This window comes from Falco peregrinus, chromosome 18 (genome assembly GCF_023634155.1).
Source record: "Falco peregrinus isolate bFalPer1 chromosome 18, bFalPer1.pri, whole genome shotgun sequence".
Taxonomy (NCBI): Eukaryota; Metazoa; Chordata; class Aves; order Falconiformes; family Falconidae; genus Falco; species Falco peregrinus.
This window is the reverse complement of record NC_073738.1, coordinates 780,389-800,073: the sequence shown is the minus strand read 5'-3', so window position 1 is coordinate 800,073 and position 19,685 is coordinate 780,389. Positions and strand designations below refer to the sequence as shown.

Sequence of the window (19,685 nt, the reverse complement as noted above, 5' to 3'; positions counted from 1 at the left end):
GTCTCCGGAGGCGAGGAGCGAAGTTGCGGGCGGGGGTGATTGACAGCGCGCGCGGGGGCTCATCCCGCACCTGGGCCCTGATTGGCCGCCGCGGCCACCGCGGCCCCGCGCGCGCCTCGCCTGGGCTGTGCGGCCACGGGGGAGCGGGGCGAGGTGCGCTCCTGCCCGCCGCAAAGTCACCCGCACCGCACGGACTTGCCTTAACTCCTCTTTTTTTTTTTTTTTTTTTTTTTTTTCTCCCCCCCTTTTTTTTTTTTTCTTTTTTTTTCTTTTTTTTTTTTTTTTTTTCTGGAAGGAGGGGGGATTCTTCATTTTCGCACTTGATGTTTTTCTGAAAACTTCGTTAGGATTTTCCCCTTGCACCAGCCTGGACTAATGGATTACCACCTGCTCGGACTAATTTTATCTTTCCTCTTCAATGGCACAAAGGTCTTAGCTGGTTACCCAATTTGGTGGTAAGATTTCTTCCCCCCTTCCCCTCTTTCTATGGTTGATTAATTAATTAATTAATTATTAGCTATGGGATCTGTGTGTATGTGTGCCCCTTCCTTTTCACCCTTTGCCCTGCTGAGCTGGCCATGACTGCGTGTTTGATTCTAAGCATAATTTCTTCAGATTTGATGGGTAATTAATGAAAAGTTTGGGGGGTATTTTTAAAGGGCAATGTCTAGGTTTCCCTTTCCGCAAATGGAGTCTTCCCCACCACTCTTAATTTCTCCATTTTCGTCACTGTAGCAATAGGCATTTGTTTTGGATGTAAAAGGATGCATTTTTATTTTCTTGTGCAATAGCAATTTTATCTGTCGCATGACTGTGTAGCAGGTATTTTTTTCTTTTCCATCAAACTGTGATCAGTCCTTTAAAAAATATTTAATTCTATTTTCTTTTTGGCTGCTGCAGTTTTTGGACTTCTTTCTCTTCTTTTGTTGTATTCTGTCATGTGAATTTAGTCCAGCAAATAAGCTAAGAACGCAAATGGCACCTGAGAAAATATTCATTAGTAAAATTCCTCAAAGATGGATTTTGTTCTTTTTAATTCTGGAAATGTCATTTATTTCCTTTCACCAACAATATAAATAATTTTTTAAAGAACTGGTTATATCTTATTGTGGCTGATAAGTAACCCAAGTTACTTATTTTAAAAATAAATACAGCAGTATAGAAATAAATGTATTAACAAAATGTAATTGGAAGCACTTTAGAACAAAAAATACAGAATAAAACATTTCAGGTCATCTGAACACAGCACACAGCGAGTTGCATAACATAGTATTTCAGTTAATTTCCCTCTTTATCATGTAGGATTTCTCATTGGAATATATCTCGTTAAGTTTCTGTATGTGCCAGGTAGGGGCTGTAAGCCTAATCATCCGTAGGGTAAAGAGGGAGATGTTGAAATTTGGTGCTACGGAGATTCTTGGGTTATTTTCACCTTTCCAGAGAAGTCTTTTTTTTTGATTATTGAATTAGATCCTTTCAGTGCCAACATGGAGATGGCAAGAAGTAGGTGGGAGTGAACTTGGAGGTGGACTGCCATGTCTGGGAATGTTTAGAAATCAGAAGGGAAAAGCCGAATTGTTTTTTTAAAATAATCCATTTATCACCGTGGACTTTGAGAATGAAAATGTGCAGTTCCAGTAGAGAAAGACTGAGCATACAATGAGAAGTCCATGCTCAGGAAGCATTTAAAAGCTACACAGGTTCATGAAATGGCTAAATCACAGCATGTTTTACTGAAGAATTAAATTATTTCCTCGCCCCCAGCACGGCTGCTCAACTTCAGGACCGAAGCCTGGGGCAGGGGAGCCTCCTGAAATATAGACAGCATCACTTTGATTCCTTATATCCCTTTTCTCCTTCAGCTGGGGAACGGTGTGTCTGAATGGGGTTGCGCGGTGGGTTGTAGAACAGGTCAAAATTACATGGCTGGATCTAAAGGCACGAATCTGCATGGGGCAGCGATACCTCGCTGTGCCATCAGCTCTCCCAGGGTCTTGCCAGCTCCTGACCTGCCTCACGCTTTGATATAAATTGGGATTTAACAGCAGAATCAAGGAGGGTTTTGACGTTCAGAGTGATGAACCAAGATGTTCTTGACAAAAAGGTCTGGTTTTTTTCCCCTGTGAGGCAAAAAAATGTCCCCGCGAGCAAAATGCCTCTCCCTGTTTTCAGGAGAAGACGCTGCAGACAGGTGTCTGCCCCATGTTCTTGCCTTCCCCAAAATCCCTACAAGTTCACCCGAAATGAACAATGCAGAGGACATGTAAGAAACACCAGGGGTATGGCAAGCAGCATCCATGGGAAAGGAGGCAGCTGAACAAGCCATATGCAGAATTTTATGCCATAGATTCACATCTTGCAGATTTGTCTGAGATTCTGGGAACACCAAAGTGCCCGAGAGCCTCTGCTGCACCGCAGGGATGGGAGGAGGTACCCCACGTAGGGTCGAGGGCTATCAAAAATGGCATCAGTTTTTTCAGGGTTCTTGAAGGCTGAGTGAGCAGAAGGGCAGAAAAATCTGGGCCAGGGCTCCCTGACTGCTCAGGCAGAGACAATGCTTCCCGCAGCACACAAAATTAAATGTCTCCTTCAGTCCCCACTGAGGGCTTTGAATATCTGCTCTCTGGAGCTGAGGTCTCACGTACAGTGTGTAGCGTGATGTGATACAGACTCTTAAAGAAAAGGATGTTTTTCCAGTTGTCTTCCTGATCCTCTGACCTTTAGGCAGGCACAGGGCAGACTTTGGGGGAATGAGTCCCATTTGCAGGATCCAATGCACCCCAAAACAGAGGAAGGGAAGCAAAGATGGGCACAGCATCAGCCCAGTCCCCTGCACCCATCCAGGGCAGGCTGGACCAGAGATCATCAGTGGTTCCTCATCCTCAGGTAAACCCATCTCTCCTAGATACGAGACCTTCAGGAAGACTGGTCATCTTGCAGGACCCTGGGACTGCTGACAGAGTGCCCCATCCTCTGGTGCAACTTTTCTGGGTATTTTTCCACTGAATAGGGAATATTTTGGCAGCAAAATCAGAACAGATCATTCCTGCTTTGGGACATAAATGGGAAAAACATTTATTCCTGTGGCAGAGAGGAAGCGTCTAAATGTGCACAAGGAAAAGAACTGCAATAAGAACGGGGTCTCAGCACCTGGTAAATGGGTTTAGGGGTGACTGGAATAATCCAGCTACTCCACAGTGCAGTCAGACAATGCCGGCAAGCACTACATTGATGACAGTGCAGTGGAAGGGATAAAAGCAAAAAGATGAAGCTGCTGAGGGTTTGCACTGCATTATATTTTTTACTGAGGGGCCAGGGAAGGATGCTGCCATCTGGTTATAGCATCTAGAGAGAGCATAACTCAACAGCAGCCCTCCAGCTCACACACCATCGTGTTGGGGGGGGGGGGGGGGGGGGGCGGGGGGAGCGTCCTGCCCTGGGCCTCAGTGGTGAGACATTATGTGTGAGGCTGAAGCCATCGGCTCTTGGCACAGGGAGCAGCCTGGGCAGACACCACGCAAAGGGAAGGACCTTGTGGGGCAAATACAGACCTGCAGCGTCCAGGCTCACAGGTGGCAGTGGAAAGGTGGAGCACTGGGCTGCAAAGCCAGGAGCGGGGTTTGCAGTCCAGCCTGGTTGATTTTTAGAAACTCCCTGATGTCACCCTGTCCCTGACCAACTAGTGTGCTCCCAGGCAATACCTGACCAAGGTCCAGGGGTAGCACGGACCATAGACATAAGCTTCAGTGAGCAGGGCTGGTATTTTGCCGTAGGTCCAACCCTTCTTCACGTGCTTCCATCCTGGTACAGCAGATGGGAAAAGGAACAAGTGAGGCACAGATGGGAAAAGGTCATCTAAATGCTGCCTGCCAGAGTGCCGACGCCAACATAAGCTTCCTCAGATAAGTGTCCAATACATGCTGTCTGGGTTACTGCTGCTAAAAGAGAGGCGAGGAAGGATGAGATGGAGAGGTGGAGTGAGGCCATGAAGACCAAGACTGCTGCTCTTCCTGACCCTTCAGGAATGGCATGGGTGGAAGCAAAGTGGGCAACAGGGTCACAGCTACCATCCCAGCCCTGCAGGCAGCAGTCGTGGGTCACACCAATAGCCTTTTTAGGTGCCATCAGAAGGGATAGTGGTGACGCCGACTAAAAAAAAAAATGACTGCAGGTGTAATCCCAAATACCCTAATGACAGCATACATAACAGAACACATCTGAATCATTGGGGTTTGGGGGCATCAAGGCATGAAAGACTGGTCAATGCAGCATTATAGATAGTGATGGATGGGCCCAGAGCTTTCTCTCAGGACATCACCAGAATTTAGATGAAAATCTAGCCCGAGGCCAGAGCTGTGGCAGTGCAGGCCTACAGAGATATTGTGACCCAGGAAACAACTAGAAACCATTCCCAATATACTGATACATGTGCAGAGGCTGAAGAAGACAGTCAGGGAGACAACTCCACCTATGAACTGAGAAGAAACACCAAGCGCTGTCCTCTTCCTTGAGCACCATTCACCAAGAAGTCTTGAAAAACTTTGGCGTGTCACTAGCCTGAAGGAAGAAGCCAGATTTGGAGTCATTGGTGTAAACAGAGTAAAATATCCAGCCCCGCTCCTCTCATCATTCCTCAAGACATAGCACTAATAGGTCCCTGCCCATAACTGTGACTCCTGTAAAGTGCGTCTTACCAGTCAGCATTCATTGGCCTCTAAGCCAAGGGCTTGGCAACTAGAAGAATGGCTTTTGTCTGTCAAAAGTTATTAAATTTTATTTCTATCCCTCAGAAATGTTTTCAGGGGAAGCTGGAGGTTTGGCAGCTGGCTGAGGATCCCAGTGGCCTTGGGCCCCCAGGGAAAGGGAGACAAACTTAAAAACATGTTCTTACTGCTCCCACAGTAGCTTCCTCATTAGAAAAAAAGACTGTATGTGAAAAACATTTACATTTAGATGCAGTCTGAAGTGACATGTGACTCGTCTCCTTTAGCTTTCAGTGTCTCCCCTTGCTGAAACAAGTGGGAGACTTCATTCTCTTGACAGTCTTGGTTTTTTTCATTCTCTGAAGGTTCAAAATATTTATATCCCACAGCCCATGTTTTGTTATAGGCTTAAAGCTTTCTTCAAAAAGAATAAAATTGCAGAGCAGCATCACACCATGGGAGTGGATTTCCTGATGCAAATCCAGCTGCTGTAGCACCACAAAGGAAGAAAAAGACCCCACGTATAATTTTCCTACAGCTTAAAATGCAGCTGGTTCTAGGGCAAATGACTAAGATAATGATGGAGTTTGTCAGGAACGGAGCTGACTGCACTTACCGTGCAAGCCCGGAGGTGCTGCTCCAGCTCCTGCTCTGGCACACGAAGCCAAGGCGCCCCACCAGCAGCCTGCGCTGGCACATGAACCTCTGAACTGGAAGAGCTGACGCCCAAACCAGAAGTCACCTTCTGCTGAGGCTGCTGGAGGGGTGCGAACACCTCAGGGTGCAAACAGGGTCGTGCCACCGGCTGCTGCCCCTAGATCCGCCACGCGGCAGGTGAGGCTCCTTGGGGACCACAGCGAGGCCAGAGGTAACGCCAAGAGGTGCTGGGGTGACACGTGCCCGCTCGTGAAAACAGCTGTCAACTGAATGGCCGCAAGCATCTTGTGGTTTTAAAGGTTTTCTTCAGCGTTCTCTGCAGCCAGGCATAGCCAGTGGGAATCCACGTCACCACCCGGCCAAACAGGATGGTTGGTCCTTGCCATGCAAGCAGGAGCTTTTCAGGCTGGAATTCAGCTTTATCAGCTGTCCCATAGAGCAAACAGCCATGGGCAGCCCTGACCATTGCCAGAGGGGAGCTTCGAGGACAAGCAGCCTTGTGGACCTCAGCATACCCCAGGCTTGGCGGTGTGCTGGCATGGCCAGGCAGCTTCTCGCGAGGGGTTTTCTTTCTCCCCTACACGGCAGAGCACAGCACAGTCCTGAGGGCAGCAACAGCTTCAAAATGCTACTAGAACAACAACAACACAGAGCAATAAGAAATGTACGCATTTCCCTAAATATCAGGGAGCCTCATTCCCCCAAAAACTAACAACTCGCGTCTCCCGGGATGTCCCAGCCCCAGGGATCCACTCTGTCCTCCAGGGCCAGCAGCAGCCTGGGGCCAGGTGCACGCAGGGAGGAGGGCTTCAACTCACACAAAGACTTAAAAGTGTTTCTGTCCTTAAGCCAGAAATCTGTTACCATTCCCGTAACCAAATTCAGAAGTAAATGTAAGTGGTCACAAAGAGCTTTTAAGAGGCAGTTTAATTGCAAACTGATTGCTTTTCATTTGAGTCCTTCATTAAAAGCAGCAGTCGGCAAAGTGAAGCACCTGCCTAAGGGACCCCATGCAAGAGCACTGGAAATCTAGGGGGTGCTTCTGGCCACCCGGTAGTCTTAGCTGAGGGCTGGTGGTGGGGTGTTGGGGATGCAGGAGGCCACCAGCCAGTGAATCCACATGCCAGCTGTTCTGCACGCTGACTTGCTTCCCTAGCTATACGTCACCACTCACCTCCGTGTGGTCAGGTGGAAACTTCACAGCCCACCCACAGAGCTGTGGGTTTGCAGGCAGGAACCGATGGCTGCAGTTAGCAGCAGGAATATGAACTCACAGTTGTCCTCGTCTCCGACAAAATGAGCCGGGTGCTGGGCTACACTGGGAGGACTGGGGGCAGCAGATCGAGGGGGGCTGTCATCCTCTGCTTGGCATTTGCAGCACCTGTAATACCGTGTTGGGAAGTGCCCCCGGCAGCTCAAGAAGGAGCTAGACAAGCTAGATGGTGGCCAGTGGGTGCTTCCAAGGTGGCGGCAAAGATGTGGGGCACAGCTCACCAGGAAGGGTCTGGCCATGAGGCGGTGGAGGGCGGTTCAGTAGCAGCCTATGTCTTCTTGAAGGGCTCTTACAAATATGGTAGAGCCAGTCTCTTCACTGCAGTGCCAAGCTATATAACCAAGGGCAATTGTCACAGGCTGGGACTTCAAAGGTTCATGCTTGCATGAGGAGACCCACCTTGCTCCAGGGTGGGGTGGCTCCGAGCCAGGTGCTCAAGGAGGTGAGGAGGTGCTGTCCTGGGACATTTGCAGGACTCAACTGCCTGAAGCCCTGGCCACCCTGGGCCGGTGCCGGGGAGTATCCTACTCCGAGCAGGTGCTTGGCCTAGAGACCTCCCAGGATCCTCTCAGCCATCGCTTCACTGGCTGTGACACACAGCTGAGGCCAACAGTGGTGCTGCAAAAGAGGCAAGGTGTTAGACCTTTTTTAGGTCCTGGATTACTCAGTTCCCAGCATATGCCTAACATGGGGCGGGGACCTTCATTAGGACCCTGAGCACAACTGAGCACCCCTTATCCATGGGACAGCCCAAGGCTTACAATGACAACACACGGCCCAGCACACACGTGCCAAGGAGAGACCTGATGGTCACTCAGGTCACCCCTGCTATATGCTACATCTTCTGTGCCCGGGTATGACTCACTGCCGTGCCGACTAGGTCATGACAGGTCTTTAGCTAGTGCTTTCTCACCGCCTCTGTCTTGGCTGTGCTGCTCTCCAGCTCCTGTAGCACCGTCACTGCTCAACTGGGTGTGCAAGCCAAGGAGAGATGCAAGGATGCCTTCAGCCCTTCCTCCCTCTCTGCAGGAACAGCGCAGACCTGGGCAGTCCAAGCCTCCAGAGGGCACGACTCCAAGGTCACTAAATCACTTCTGACTTTTAAACTTTCATAATTTAACTGATGCTCTGAAGGCACTTTATTTCCACTGCTGTCCTGGAGGCCAAATCAACACCGCCCACATACTCACCAGGGCTGGTAACCAGGAGGTAGAACATTATCTTCCACCTGACAATGGTGATAGGGTCTCAGTGATGCTCCTCAGGCCCTTCCACTGCCAAGTCAAACAGTTCAGCCTGCACTATTGGCTGGATTTTGTAAGGAAAGGCAGGAAAACGTAGCCAGTTTTAAAGAACAAGCTTTAAATATGAAATAATAAAGATTGAAGAATTGTGCTGGGTATTGAAAAGATGCAGATATAATGCACAGCACTCTCTGTTATCTCTGTCACAGATTCAACTGAAAAATGTCTTCATCTGATGTATACTACAGACCTCTGTTTCTAAGGCTTACCAGCAGATGGGCCAGCCATCTAGAAATACACCTTGTCTCCTGCTGAGACGTGGAAGCTTTTGGTCAATCTGCCAACAGGAATTGCAATGATATCCCTCTTGCCTTACAAGAGCCAAGCTGCTTTAATCAATGTGTGCTTAACATACAAAAATCATTAGCCAGGGTAACGATGGTATTTGTTTAGATGTGTCTTGCTGCTAACACTCTCTTAGCATGGCAGATCCGATTTGCATGACTTGTGTTGAGCTGCAGTACCACCTATGGCAAGTTGGCTCAAATTGAGCCTGTTTTAAAGTTTTTGCCAGGCCTGAGTGACACAACCTAGGCACGTCTAGTAGGAGTCTTTACAGTTGCTAGTTACCGTCTTCCCACCGATTAGCGTTTGACTCATTTTAATATGTGATGGCATGTCAAATACAGAACATTTTTGAGCATTAAGACAGAATTCTGGATTCAGAGTCCAGCCATTCAGCAATGTGAACATACCTGAAGTCCCTGATGAAAGTCAAGGCCTTTGTCCATCCAAGAAGTACTTCCAAGTAACTATTACCATTTTTTCAACATTACAAAAACGAAAGACTTTTTGAAGATGAATTCATGTATCTTATTTGTGTCCTTATGGATATGATCACATCCCAGGAAATATGGACAAACGGGGAAATAAAAATCCAGTAGGGTGGCATTCCTAATCTGCTTCTTCAGCTCCCAAAACCACTCAGTGGATCTACCAGTGATTTTCCTAAAGGTTCTGAAATGAGAAGGATTTGTTAGCAATTTGGCTGTATAATTTACATATCACATATATAGACAGTTATAGCTCATGTTCTTTAAATTACTCAAAGTTTAATTTTAGCCTGCTCTTGGCAGGTGCAATCTTACAAAATGAACCTCAGATTAAGTCAGCAAAAGTATGTACAAATGCAAGTGGTTTAATATTGCCTACAAACTTGAGTAATATTACAGTGATGCTGGATGTAATTAAGAGCTTCTGATATCAGGTGTATTATTTAAGACTCTTTAGTTGAAGTTTCCAGGATGAAGGTCATATCTGAATGGGGTTATTGGCTGAGAACCATTGTGTCACGATTGACACTTAGTGCCTTTTTAACACTATCTGGGCATTGGCTGTGGGTGATTTACAGCTCTTCCTGTGATAGGATAGGAAAAGCAAGCTTAGGACTAGGCATTCCTTGAGAGTCCCCACTTCAAGTCCAGGAGCCCTCCTTTTCCTACCATATACACTGACCAGGAGTGTAGCCAGGACTCCTTAAACATTCCAAAATAACCCCAAAACAGAAGATATTTGCAAACCACTGGACAAGACAGCGGTGCTTTACAAAGATCTCTCTTCTCCTTTGTCTAACACGTTACCCCAGCTAGGGGGTGCCTGTTTCCACATCATACATCCAGCGTGTTTAGCTGACAGACAGACCAGTGTTGACGCAGGGTGCTCAAGAAAACTTCTACTGTCACCTAAGAGAGAAACTGCGAGTCATCCTTGGCTGGAAGGGCTTCTACTGCAGAGGCTTGAAAAAAAGGAATATTTACCCTGTAACAACAAAAATGTTGACCACCAGGACTGTTGGCGTAGTTGCTTTGCCATCTCTGAAAACACGGAAGAGCTACACTTTGATAAGCAAATTTGCTACGATAAATGAGCCAAACTTTCTAATTCCTTTTCTAAAGATAGGTTTTCTGATTTGGTAACTTGCTAATTTGTCTTTTTCACAATTCTCTGAACCTGTCTGGTTTTAATTAATCTTACACATCTAATCAAGTCTAACTGGCAACTTTCCCAGTATTTGCACCTTTCATTTCTGAATGAGAAACACTCTCCCTGAGCCCCTCTAGTATTGCATTGGCTCAGGCACCAGACGTGCTCCTCTACCTTTTCAACAAACAGACTCCCCAAGTTTAAAACAGAAGGGGTTAGCATTAGGTGATAAGATCTTGACTTTTTTATTCTGATCCCATTTCTGTGTCTCATAACGATCCAGTTTCCCTGCAGCAACTTTCTAGAAATTGTGACAAATTATAATTAAGAAATTTGCAGTGATGCTTGAGAACTGTCACAGGGGCTTTTCACAGCTCCAGCGGAGCCCTGAGAAGTGCCTTCAACTCCTTACTGCTCTCCTCTCACTGGTGATACTCACCTTGTGTTCATGGGTCACCTTACTGACACCAGCATGTTGGCAGCATGACTTTTACTTGCACAGGTCTAAAAATGAGACGAGTGTTGCAGCACTATCAAAACTAGGTGGCCGCAACAAGGATTTTACCATCCCACACCAGGTTAACTTCAAGAAGTAGCTCCCACACCTTGTCCCCGCACAGCCACCAATCCCCCACAAGGTTTTAAAAGTCCATCTACTGTCTGCGCTGTTTCTCCATCCTCTTCAGGCCAGTCCATCCTGCTTCTTACCTCTGCTGCATCCTGATTCTTCCTTCTCCAGGCTCCTCTTCCAGCCAGCCTCTCCTCATCCAGGCCCCCCTGCTTCCCCAAGGGCCTCCCCTACATCTGAGGCACTCTCTGTCCTCCCTCTACTTCTTCCAAGTCTCTCTTCACCCAGAGCTCCTCTTCCATACCCCTCAGAGCTGTTTAACTGCTTAGCAGGGACCAGCCACAGCTGCACGTTATCCATATCAGCCAGCCCACCGCCCCTGAAGCCAGCCCACAGCTGTACATTATCCATGTTAATTAACCTGCCTCCATTCCTCTAGAATTCCTCTACAGATGAGTGTCTATTTTGCTCCTTGGATTATGGTGGCAGACCAGGCCAACGGTCTCAGCTGACACGTCTGCAGTCCATCAGATGACTCCCATCATCTGCGTGTACAATACAGCTGGGTCCAGGCTTATCCGCAATCCAAAAAATTACTTAATTTTCTTGTAGGAGTTACTGTTTCAGCCTCCAGCCCACATTTCAGCCAATAGCACAGGAACCCCATGCCTCAGCTGTGCAATGCTCTCATTGCTGATCTATTTTTCACCTGATTTCCTAATATGTTCTTCCCATGACTGCGATATTTTCAATACTTATGGGTGCTTTTTGGTTTTTTGTTGTTGTTTCATTGTTGCTATTCAGTTGTCTTTTTTAATTCTGATTATTGTGTCATGTGTCCTTTGGCCTTATTATCTCTGGTAAAAACCAAATCATCTTTAATAAGTTTTTAATTAAATTAATCTGATTTCTGTTTGACAGGTAGTTTATGCAGTACACTGAGTTATGGTTATGTGTATATTTTCACTTTTCATTTCACTTTGATCATTTTTTCCTGTAAATCTCCTAAAAATAAGACCTCCTTTGTGGCTTTTGTGGGACATGGCCTGTTGCTTCTGTTGGGTTAAGTGAGAAAGCTGAAAGAGTCTGGGAGCTGATACAAGCCCTTACAAAAAGGGGACCTTTGCCTCAAACTAAGGCAACAGCAGTGCAATGTTCAGCTTCATCGTTTTGGAGACTTAAGTTCTACCAAAAGCCCCGTCTGCTGGGGCCATGTCTGCAGGCTGCCCAGTCTTACCATAGGCAGTGGTCTCACACCCTGGGGGCAACCCTTAACCCTTATCCTAAAAGATAAATGACAGGTCTGTTTGCAATCTGACCGTCACATTTCCCAAAACTGTTCTGTAAAATGAGGAAAGCACACAAACAAGGCAACAGCCACAAGGACCAGAAGGGTTGAATGCCTTCAGTTGAGGGGACAATATTTAGATTTGCAGCTTAGAGAACAATGACACAATACAGACCTTACAGATCATGAATGATGACAAGAGTGTGCGTAGGAAAAGACATTTATTTCTCGGGATTTAAGAACCTGTGTTGGGTTAGCCCAGGCTGGCAGCTAAGCACCACACAGCTGCTCACTCCCTGCCAGCAGGATGGGGAGACATGGGTTGAGGTAAAGACAATTTAATAGATAAAGCAAAACCTGCACGGACAAGCAAAGCAAAAAAAGGAATTAATTCAATACTTCCCCATCAGCAGGCAGATTTTAGCCACCTCCAGGAAAGCAGGGCTCCATCTCACATCATGGTTACTTGGAAAGACAAATGCCGTAACTCCAAACATCATCTTCCTCCTTCTTCCCCCGGCTTTTTGGTTAGTCAGTAGTTTATCACACAGTGGGGGCTCTTCAGCATGAGGCACCTCACCTGGTGATGCTCCAAAACTTCTGCCTTCTTGTCAGTCCATGATCACTTCCACGATTCCTGGGTCATCAGGGTTTCCCATTTAAGCCTGTGATCAGTGTGATCCACTTACTCCATGCAGTGTCAGTGCATGGTGTGCAGAGGAAACGTCCAGCCCAGCATGGGCAGATGAGGTTCCAGGAGGAGCTGTGCTTCAGTACCAGCTGCTTCTGAAGTGGCTCAAACCCCTACATATGCTGCTAATACCTCTTTTTTTTGTTTGGAGGGTGTAAAGCATGTTTCTCACATCTTGTCCTGCCTGGACTGGCCCAAGAGCTACTGCATGAGCCGTCTCCTGTTTGATTTGTCCAGAGGTTTGTTGCTGCTCCACAGTGACATGATTGGCCCTTGGGTTTAAAATTGAGAGAAGCGTGTCATTAGATTGTGGAACTTGTTTCCAGAAAGCACTGTGGAGGCTACCTACACCATGGGGTGAGAAGTGGCTTGGAGAAAATCACTGAGAATCACCCCGCTGGTAGCCCTTCGGCATGACAATCCAGCGCTAAACTTCAGCTTGGGAAACCCACATCCCATCACTGCTGGAACCTGCGTACCCTGGGCAAAGCCATGTTCTACCCTTGCCTCGTTTCTCATGGTGTTTCCCTACATCGCTGAGATTGTTTGTGAAGGAGGCAGAACACTGGCTACCTTGACCTTTGGAGCAGACCTAGAGTCAGCCAGTTCAGTTTTTTCTGCAATATTCATGGCAGTTTGTGTCTCACATCGTTCTGGAGCCCAGCACCCCTCCACTCAGGGCTGCTTTGCTCTCCATGGAAGGAGGATAGCAGAGATGTAATTTTTCACCACAATAAACCAACAGGACTAATTCCAAATCCAGTTTCCAGAAGGTTCAATGCAGCTTCTCCATACTGTATTTGACATAAAGCACTTCAAGATCCAGTTCATCCAGCTGAGACAGAACTGTGTGCCTTAGCCTCAGCTATAGTGGCCAGGATGGGCAGGGGTGGCACCCGCCATCCCCTCCTGGGCCAGGGCACGTCACTGCTGGGGCAGCCTCAGGCTGTTTGTAGGAGCGGAATCAGCCCTGTTATCTTCAGTCCTGCCCTCAGGGCGCAGTGAAGAATACTCCAAAGAGAGGCAGCCCCAGGCACCCACCGTAGATCGGCCCCAGGTTACGGGCCGAGTGGATGGGCGTAGTAATTCTCATCCACAGCGTTCCGCGGGGTGTTCCCGTAGTACCTGAGCATTGGGCAGATGCTTTTTGGTGCCAAACATGGTGGCGCCCAATGGGTGGTTTCCAGACAGTTGGCACTAAGGACGTATTGAGGTTGGCCACCACCAAGGTCTCTCCAAAGCACCCCAGACTGGAGGCATGTGGAGAGGGCTTGGCTGCCCAGCGGGGGATGACCAGCAGCCCCCCTGGCCTGGGTGGGGAAGGGTTTTTCCTTCCCTTGATTTCTGCAATGCCCCATTCTGTGTTGAGTGTCCCATCACCTCCTTCTCCCTGGTAGGACATTTCCCTCCATCAGCACCAGCTCTGGGGAAGGAGGCAGGAAAGGAAGGAGAATCCGAGTGGTGGGCTGTGGCTTTGCTGGGGGCACCTGGCAGGCAGGACTGGTGGTGGGAGGGGTGGCAAGGGGGCAGCAGCACTGGCAGGCGCGGGGGCCTCAATGGCAGGCGGTGTGTACAGAAACCCACAGCCCTGCCAGGGCTCGCCAATTTGGAGTGAGCAAGCCTCCAAACACATTTCAGCGTCTCTCTTTGGAGGAAAGGTTTTGCAGCGCTGACAATCTTGCTGTGTTTATTGCAGTCACAGCCTGGAAGCCTCCATTTGCATATGCAAATCATATGCATTTATGTAAATTCATGGGTGAATAATATTATCACAGTCTCTGCAGAATAGATTCTCTCCCATGGCAAATCACTCAATTGTGTTTTCTAAACTGAGAGTGACATTGCTTTGACCAGGCATTACTGAACATAACATTTATATCTGATACACGAAACAATAAAGGAGCCGGGCTCCTGGACACACACCCTTGTCAAGCAACTTTATTCAGGCTGCATTCGTTAGGAAGAGAAGCAGACTCCGGCTCCCAAGCCCTGCCCCCCCACCGCCCCCCTCCCAAATCCTTCCAGCATTCGCTGGCAAATAAGTCAGGGCTGAACCGTATGGGATGCCGAGACAAAGGGGTGGAAGCAGATGCCAAATCACTTTCAAGCCCATGACAGAGCCCTGAGTCACCCAAACTGGAGCAGCTCTCCCAGAATGGGCTCATCGTACAAAAGTGCTGTTGCTGCAGCAACACTAATCCACACGCCAGTGGGCAGAGAGATAATGTAAGGGATGCAACAGCAGATTCGTTTGCTCAACGCCATGCTCAGACAAGGGGAAATGACAGTAATACAGAGGGATCTGCTTGCTCTGTTGGGAAGCCCTGTGCTGTGGGGACTCCTCAGGTTTCCGACATTAAAGGGACCCAGTCTCCGTGCAGGCGAATGGTTGGGATCTGACCCCGCTCTCTGCTCTCTGGCTGGTTGACCCCACAAACGGAGCGAGGGGGGATCTGACAAAGCTCCCTTCGCTGCCTGGCCGGGCAGAGGGACTCCTCTATAAGGCCGCGTCAGGCCCTGAGGGCCCAGCGGGACCGTGCATCGCACCCAGTCTGATCTGAGGAGCATTCAGTCCCCGGTCCCTCCCTAGCAGCCACCCACATCAGCAGCAGGCTGCAAGGCCATCGGTGCTATGGCAGTGACCCCTCTGCACACCCCTGCTGTTCTGCTCCACTCCAGGGACCCTCTCCCTCCCACACGCAGTAAGGAAGGTGCTTCTAGGGCCAGCCAGGCAGTGCAGTCGCCATCACCAAAGCCTGGTGAGTGGTGTAATATGAAAACCATCTCCAAATGTGAACATCGGCTGATCGGGTCAGTTGAGGAAATACCTCAGGAAGTTACACAAGGTTTGGTATGGTCTAAGCGTGCCTCTTGCTGCCTGTTCGCTCAGCCCATGGTCAAGCTGTGGGGGGAAGCCAGCTGGGTGGCTTCTGGCTTTCACAGGGCATTGCTGTGGGTAAGGTTCCTGTGCTAGTGTGTGAGAAACATCTCTATGGCTTTTCTAATAGCATCTTGGCTTTTCCTGCTCACCTTTTCAAAAGATAACGCACCCTTCGTGGTTTGTGCTCGCAGCCTGAGGCAGCTCTGGTGGGGCTGAAAAGTCAGTTATGGCCACCTGAGACAGAGGTGTAGGCACGATGTCAAACCAAGGTCCAGGCTGCAGTCCACAGAACCTCACCCAGAGGCAAACAGGTAAAACAGGCCAGTGGATCGTGTTCTAAAAGTGCATCATTTTCTCCATTTGTTACAAAGGGAGCTTGAGTGACTAGCTTAGGTGGAGCTGGCCATAATGGGGACACCTAAAGGTTAGTTCCCTAAGCCACCCACCTTTTCAAGGTAATGTCTGTTAACTTAGAAAAAAAATCTGTAACAATGCCTATTCAAAATCCTTAGAAATGCAAGAGGTCCATGGAAGGACAGCTAAGATGTCCCTGAATATACTATGTCCAATACAGGACAATTAGTAGGAGACAAGGGAAGGCACCAAATTTACATTTTTTGAGAAGTTCAGGTTGGCCGTTAGGAAGCACTCTTTTCTCAGAGGACGTGGCACAGCCCTGGGAGAGGTTCCGCTGGAGGTGGGCTATCTTCGCCCTTGGAGGTTTACAAAATTTGGCTTGTCAAAACGATCACCAACTCTGTTTAGTGTTGGTGGTTGTCCTGCTCTGAGTCAGGTTGTCCTGCATCCACCTTTTAATATAAGAAATATTCGTATTTGTTGGTTTAACCAGACACAAGTCATAGACGCTAATGTGGAGGTATGAAAGGTTCTTAAATTGCTTTAGAACAGTCAGACTACACATTCCAATTGTTTCTTCTAGTCTGTTAATTCAGGATTTTCTGGATGTTCATGTATTCTTCTCTAGAGGTCTTTTTAAACCATTTACCAAATGCAGTTATAATCTGACAATCCTACTTTACACACAGGTACAACCTTAGAATATCTCATTGTCACCGAGAAACTGATATTCATCAATGCTGATAGCCTGAGCAGTTTTATAACCACCTTCTTCCAGCCTTGGTATGTCTTGTTTTCGTCAGTGTGTCTCCAGTCCTCCTCTCTTCTTATGACACTGTGGTGTCCAACAGCACATTGATTCTGCCTCTAAAAAGAGCTGCTGGCAATGAGGGGTTGTCTTCTTATTATGCTGTGTGATTAAAACAGTGCATGAGTCATTTAACAGCCAGCCAGTACCTTGATCTTCCTTCTGTCTCTTCCTTCTGTGCTCGGCACAAGCATCTGAATTTCATTATTTCTTTAACTCTCAGGACTTCGAGGGTCAGCTTAGATGTCCAACCCCATCTAGTCTGTCGTGCTTCTTGGTGCCAGGCCCCTGCATGAAGCAACATGCCTTTGAAGAATTGGAGTGATATTGGTTACTGGACTAGAGAAAGTTTGCATTTGTACAATGAGAAACATTCCTGAGGATCAGGAATTAATTTTCTTTTACTTAGGACTCTGCACACTCCAAAAAAATGCACCAGGAATTTAGCACATGTTGCAGGACTCCCTGCTCAGGCTATAATTTTGCCATAGTCTTTTCTCAGTCACAGTGCCTAGTGTGCTCCATACTCTTGTGAGAAATGAATGCCTGCTTCTCTGCCAGGAGATCCAAAAAAAAGCTTGGATCTTCCTCAGATCGACACCAGCATCCACGATGAGCTGCTGTTCTAGCACATACCGGTGCCTGGACTGCTCTTACGGGAGCCAAGGCAACTCGTAGCCACGTACTCGTGGCTCCATGCTCCGCAACAGTCCACATGAGCTCAGAGGAGACAACCAAAGTCCTGATCTAAGAGACATCAACCTCCTGTACAAAGGGCTTTGACCACCTGGGAAAAACTTGAAAGCAGCTGTGCGAACAAGGAGCGCAGGGCAAGTGCATGCTGTATGCTGGTAGCACGCGTATAGTTCTGAAAATGCCTAACAAGGGCGCTGTCCCCAGATCAAATTATCTCTGGTAAGGATGGGGAACTGAGAGAGACAAAGGGTATGCAGGAAGCATATATCACTAATTGGTCCAGGTTTGGTCCAGGAACACTACACTTAGGGTTGCTGAAGATGCTGCTGGCCCAGATTGACATGCAGGACTGCTCTGGGCCCTGTAGCAGAATTCGTGTCTGCTCTGGAGCCATCAGGACTCAAAACCCAGCTGAGACTATGGAAAAGGTGCTAAGGCAGATACTGCAGAGCATGGGAGGGAACTAGCCAGTCACCTGGGTTGGTGGGAGCAGCTCCACTGTTTGATTTTTCAGACTGTGGATGCTTCTGCAGCATAAGATGCAAGCAGACCACTTGAAAAAAGTGTAAAGCTAATTTCTTTACAAAGCTTGTTTGCATTAGAAAGGAAAAGAGCAGATCCAGCAGAGGATGTAGGACCAAAAAAAAAAAAAATCTGCAGGGGACAGAGGAACTTTCATCAGTGGTCTTTGCACTTAAGGGCAATGCTTCAGCATCACATGCTGTTGCACTGGGGGGGTGACCAGCACAGCCATTTTGGTGAACCCAGTATCCTTCCTCCATCCCCCGCACTCGGGACCCTGGGATTCCTATGTGGACTGCAGTTACCATAAAGTCATTTCAAATTACTGAGTTGGCTTAAACTTATTATATCCAGTACCCCTGTGTACTTCTGTGTGTGTCACCTGATAATTTAAGGGGGTCTCACAAAATGGATGGAGGAGCTAACCTTTATTTAGAGAGGAAATGAGGAATATTGGTTTCTCAGAATCCCCCCTTGCACTACAGCTGGATCCAAGCTCCTCCAGTGCTGCCCAAGCACATCCTCCTCCTTTTGCTGCCTCTGCAGTACAGCTGCTATCGATAGGTGCAGAGGCCCATGATGGCAGAAATCACAGCAAGACACAGAGCATATGGGCTCTCTCTCTTCATGAACCCAGAGGACAGGGAGAAAAAAATGCCTCCTTGCAAAGCCAGGCAGGGCTGTGTACTGTGACCACTGAATTTCATCCTTTTACCCCAAGGGTGAGGAATTCATTTGTATTGGCTCGAACAGTTCTTTTCAGAAAAGCACAGGCTGGATTTGAAGATACTCAGCGTTAGAGAATCTGCAACGTGTTGGACACTTGTCTTTTTCTTTGAAACTTGTGCCTTTGCATTTTGCTGGTCTGAATTCCCACTCACCAGCCATTGTCTTGCCCTCTTCTGCTGGACCGAAAGTCTTAATCTTCCCCTTCTTCTCACTGTAACTAAATAATCTCTCAGAAGTCTTTCCAATAGACTAATCAAACTGTCAACATAAGCCAGTGCCTCAGCTCGCTGCTATTGCTCTTTTGTCCCCTTTCCATGTTTAACATCCTATTTACAACCAGGAGGAGGCTTAAAAAACAGTGCAGTTTCTGCAGTAATGGCTGCAGCACCATGTGCCCTTGACCGGGTAAGACAGTACACACTTGGCCAGAACTCGATGAAGGCAACAGAAGTACAAAACCATCCTCAATACATCCAGGAGGGAAGCTGTAGGCAATCCTCAGAGCCTGGGAGCTGAGTAATCCAATTTCATAAACATGACACTGTCCTCTTTCCCCTTGGATGTCTTATTTAACTTTGCTGAATGTCAAAGGAGATGGTTGCATTCTCATGGAGATACCATTGTAGGTGGCTATGACTCACAGCCTACACAAGCTTCATTAAAGTGCTGCACGGCTGTTACGTGAGCCGTCTGCCGTTCGAGAAGTCACGTTTGTGATCAGGCTGCGACGTCCCCCGATCGCACAGTTGCGCTGCGGCCTTGGGTGGGTGCCCCTATACCCGACAGACGTATGGAAAAGGGTGGCCTTTTGTGAAAGCTGCAAGCCAGGCACCAGCTCTACCAGCAGCGCCCTGGGCTGCTGCCCATGGGTTTGCTCAGTGCCCAGGAGTTATGAAGCCTTAGAGCCCATTTCTGGCTCGCCACTCGTCCTGGAGCTGGCTGCTTCTTATCTCAGTTCCTCCTACCTCCTGCCTCTGTGCTGGGGCAGGGGAGAAGCATTGCCACGGCCAGGGGAAGGCAGAGTGCCCCAGCAGGCAGCTAGGCAGCCACGGCCAGGTGGTGACCACCAAGATCGTTCTAGAAGAACTTTATCCTTTGGCATCCTCCACTGTCTTTTTCCTTTTCAAGAGGTATTCCTGACCTTTCCATGTTCCAAATTCAACTGCTGTACCTAAGAGATGAATGCTGAAGTTCAGATTAGGTGTCCTCTTGGGAGTTTACACTTCTTCAGCCAAACTCAGCTGATTTCCACCAAGGGAGAAGGTACCCAATACAGCAAAGTCTA

At 48.1% G+C, this 19,685-nt stretch overlaps 1 protein-coding gene across 1 annotated transcript in view; it reads left to right on the top strand.

The window, feature by feature from the left end:
- Window positions 1-288: 288 nt before the first annotated feature.
- WNT3 (Wnt family member 3) overlaps window positions 289-19,685 on the top strand; it is a 36,314-nt gene continuing 16,917 nt past the window's right edge. Inside the window, exon 1 of the mRNA XM_005234907.3 lies at window positions 289-455. Coding sequence (XP_005234964.1) covers window positions 376-455 — 80 coding nt within the window. The 5' untranslated portion in view covers window positions 289-375. The remainder of the gene's footprint in view (window positions 456-19,685) is intronic.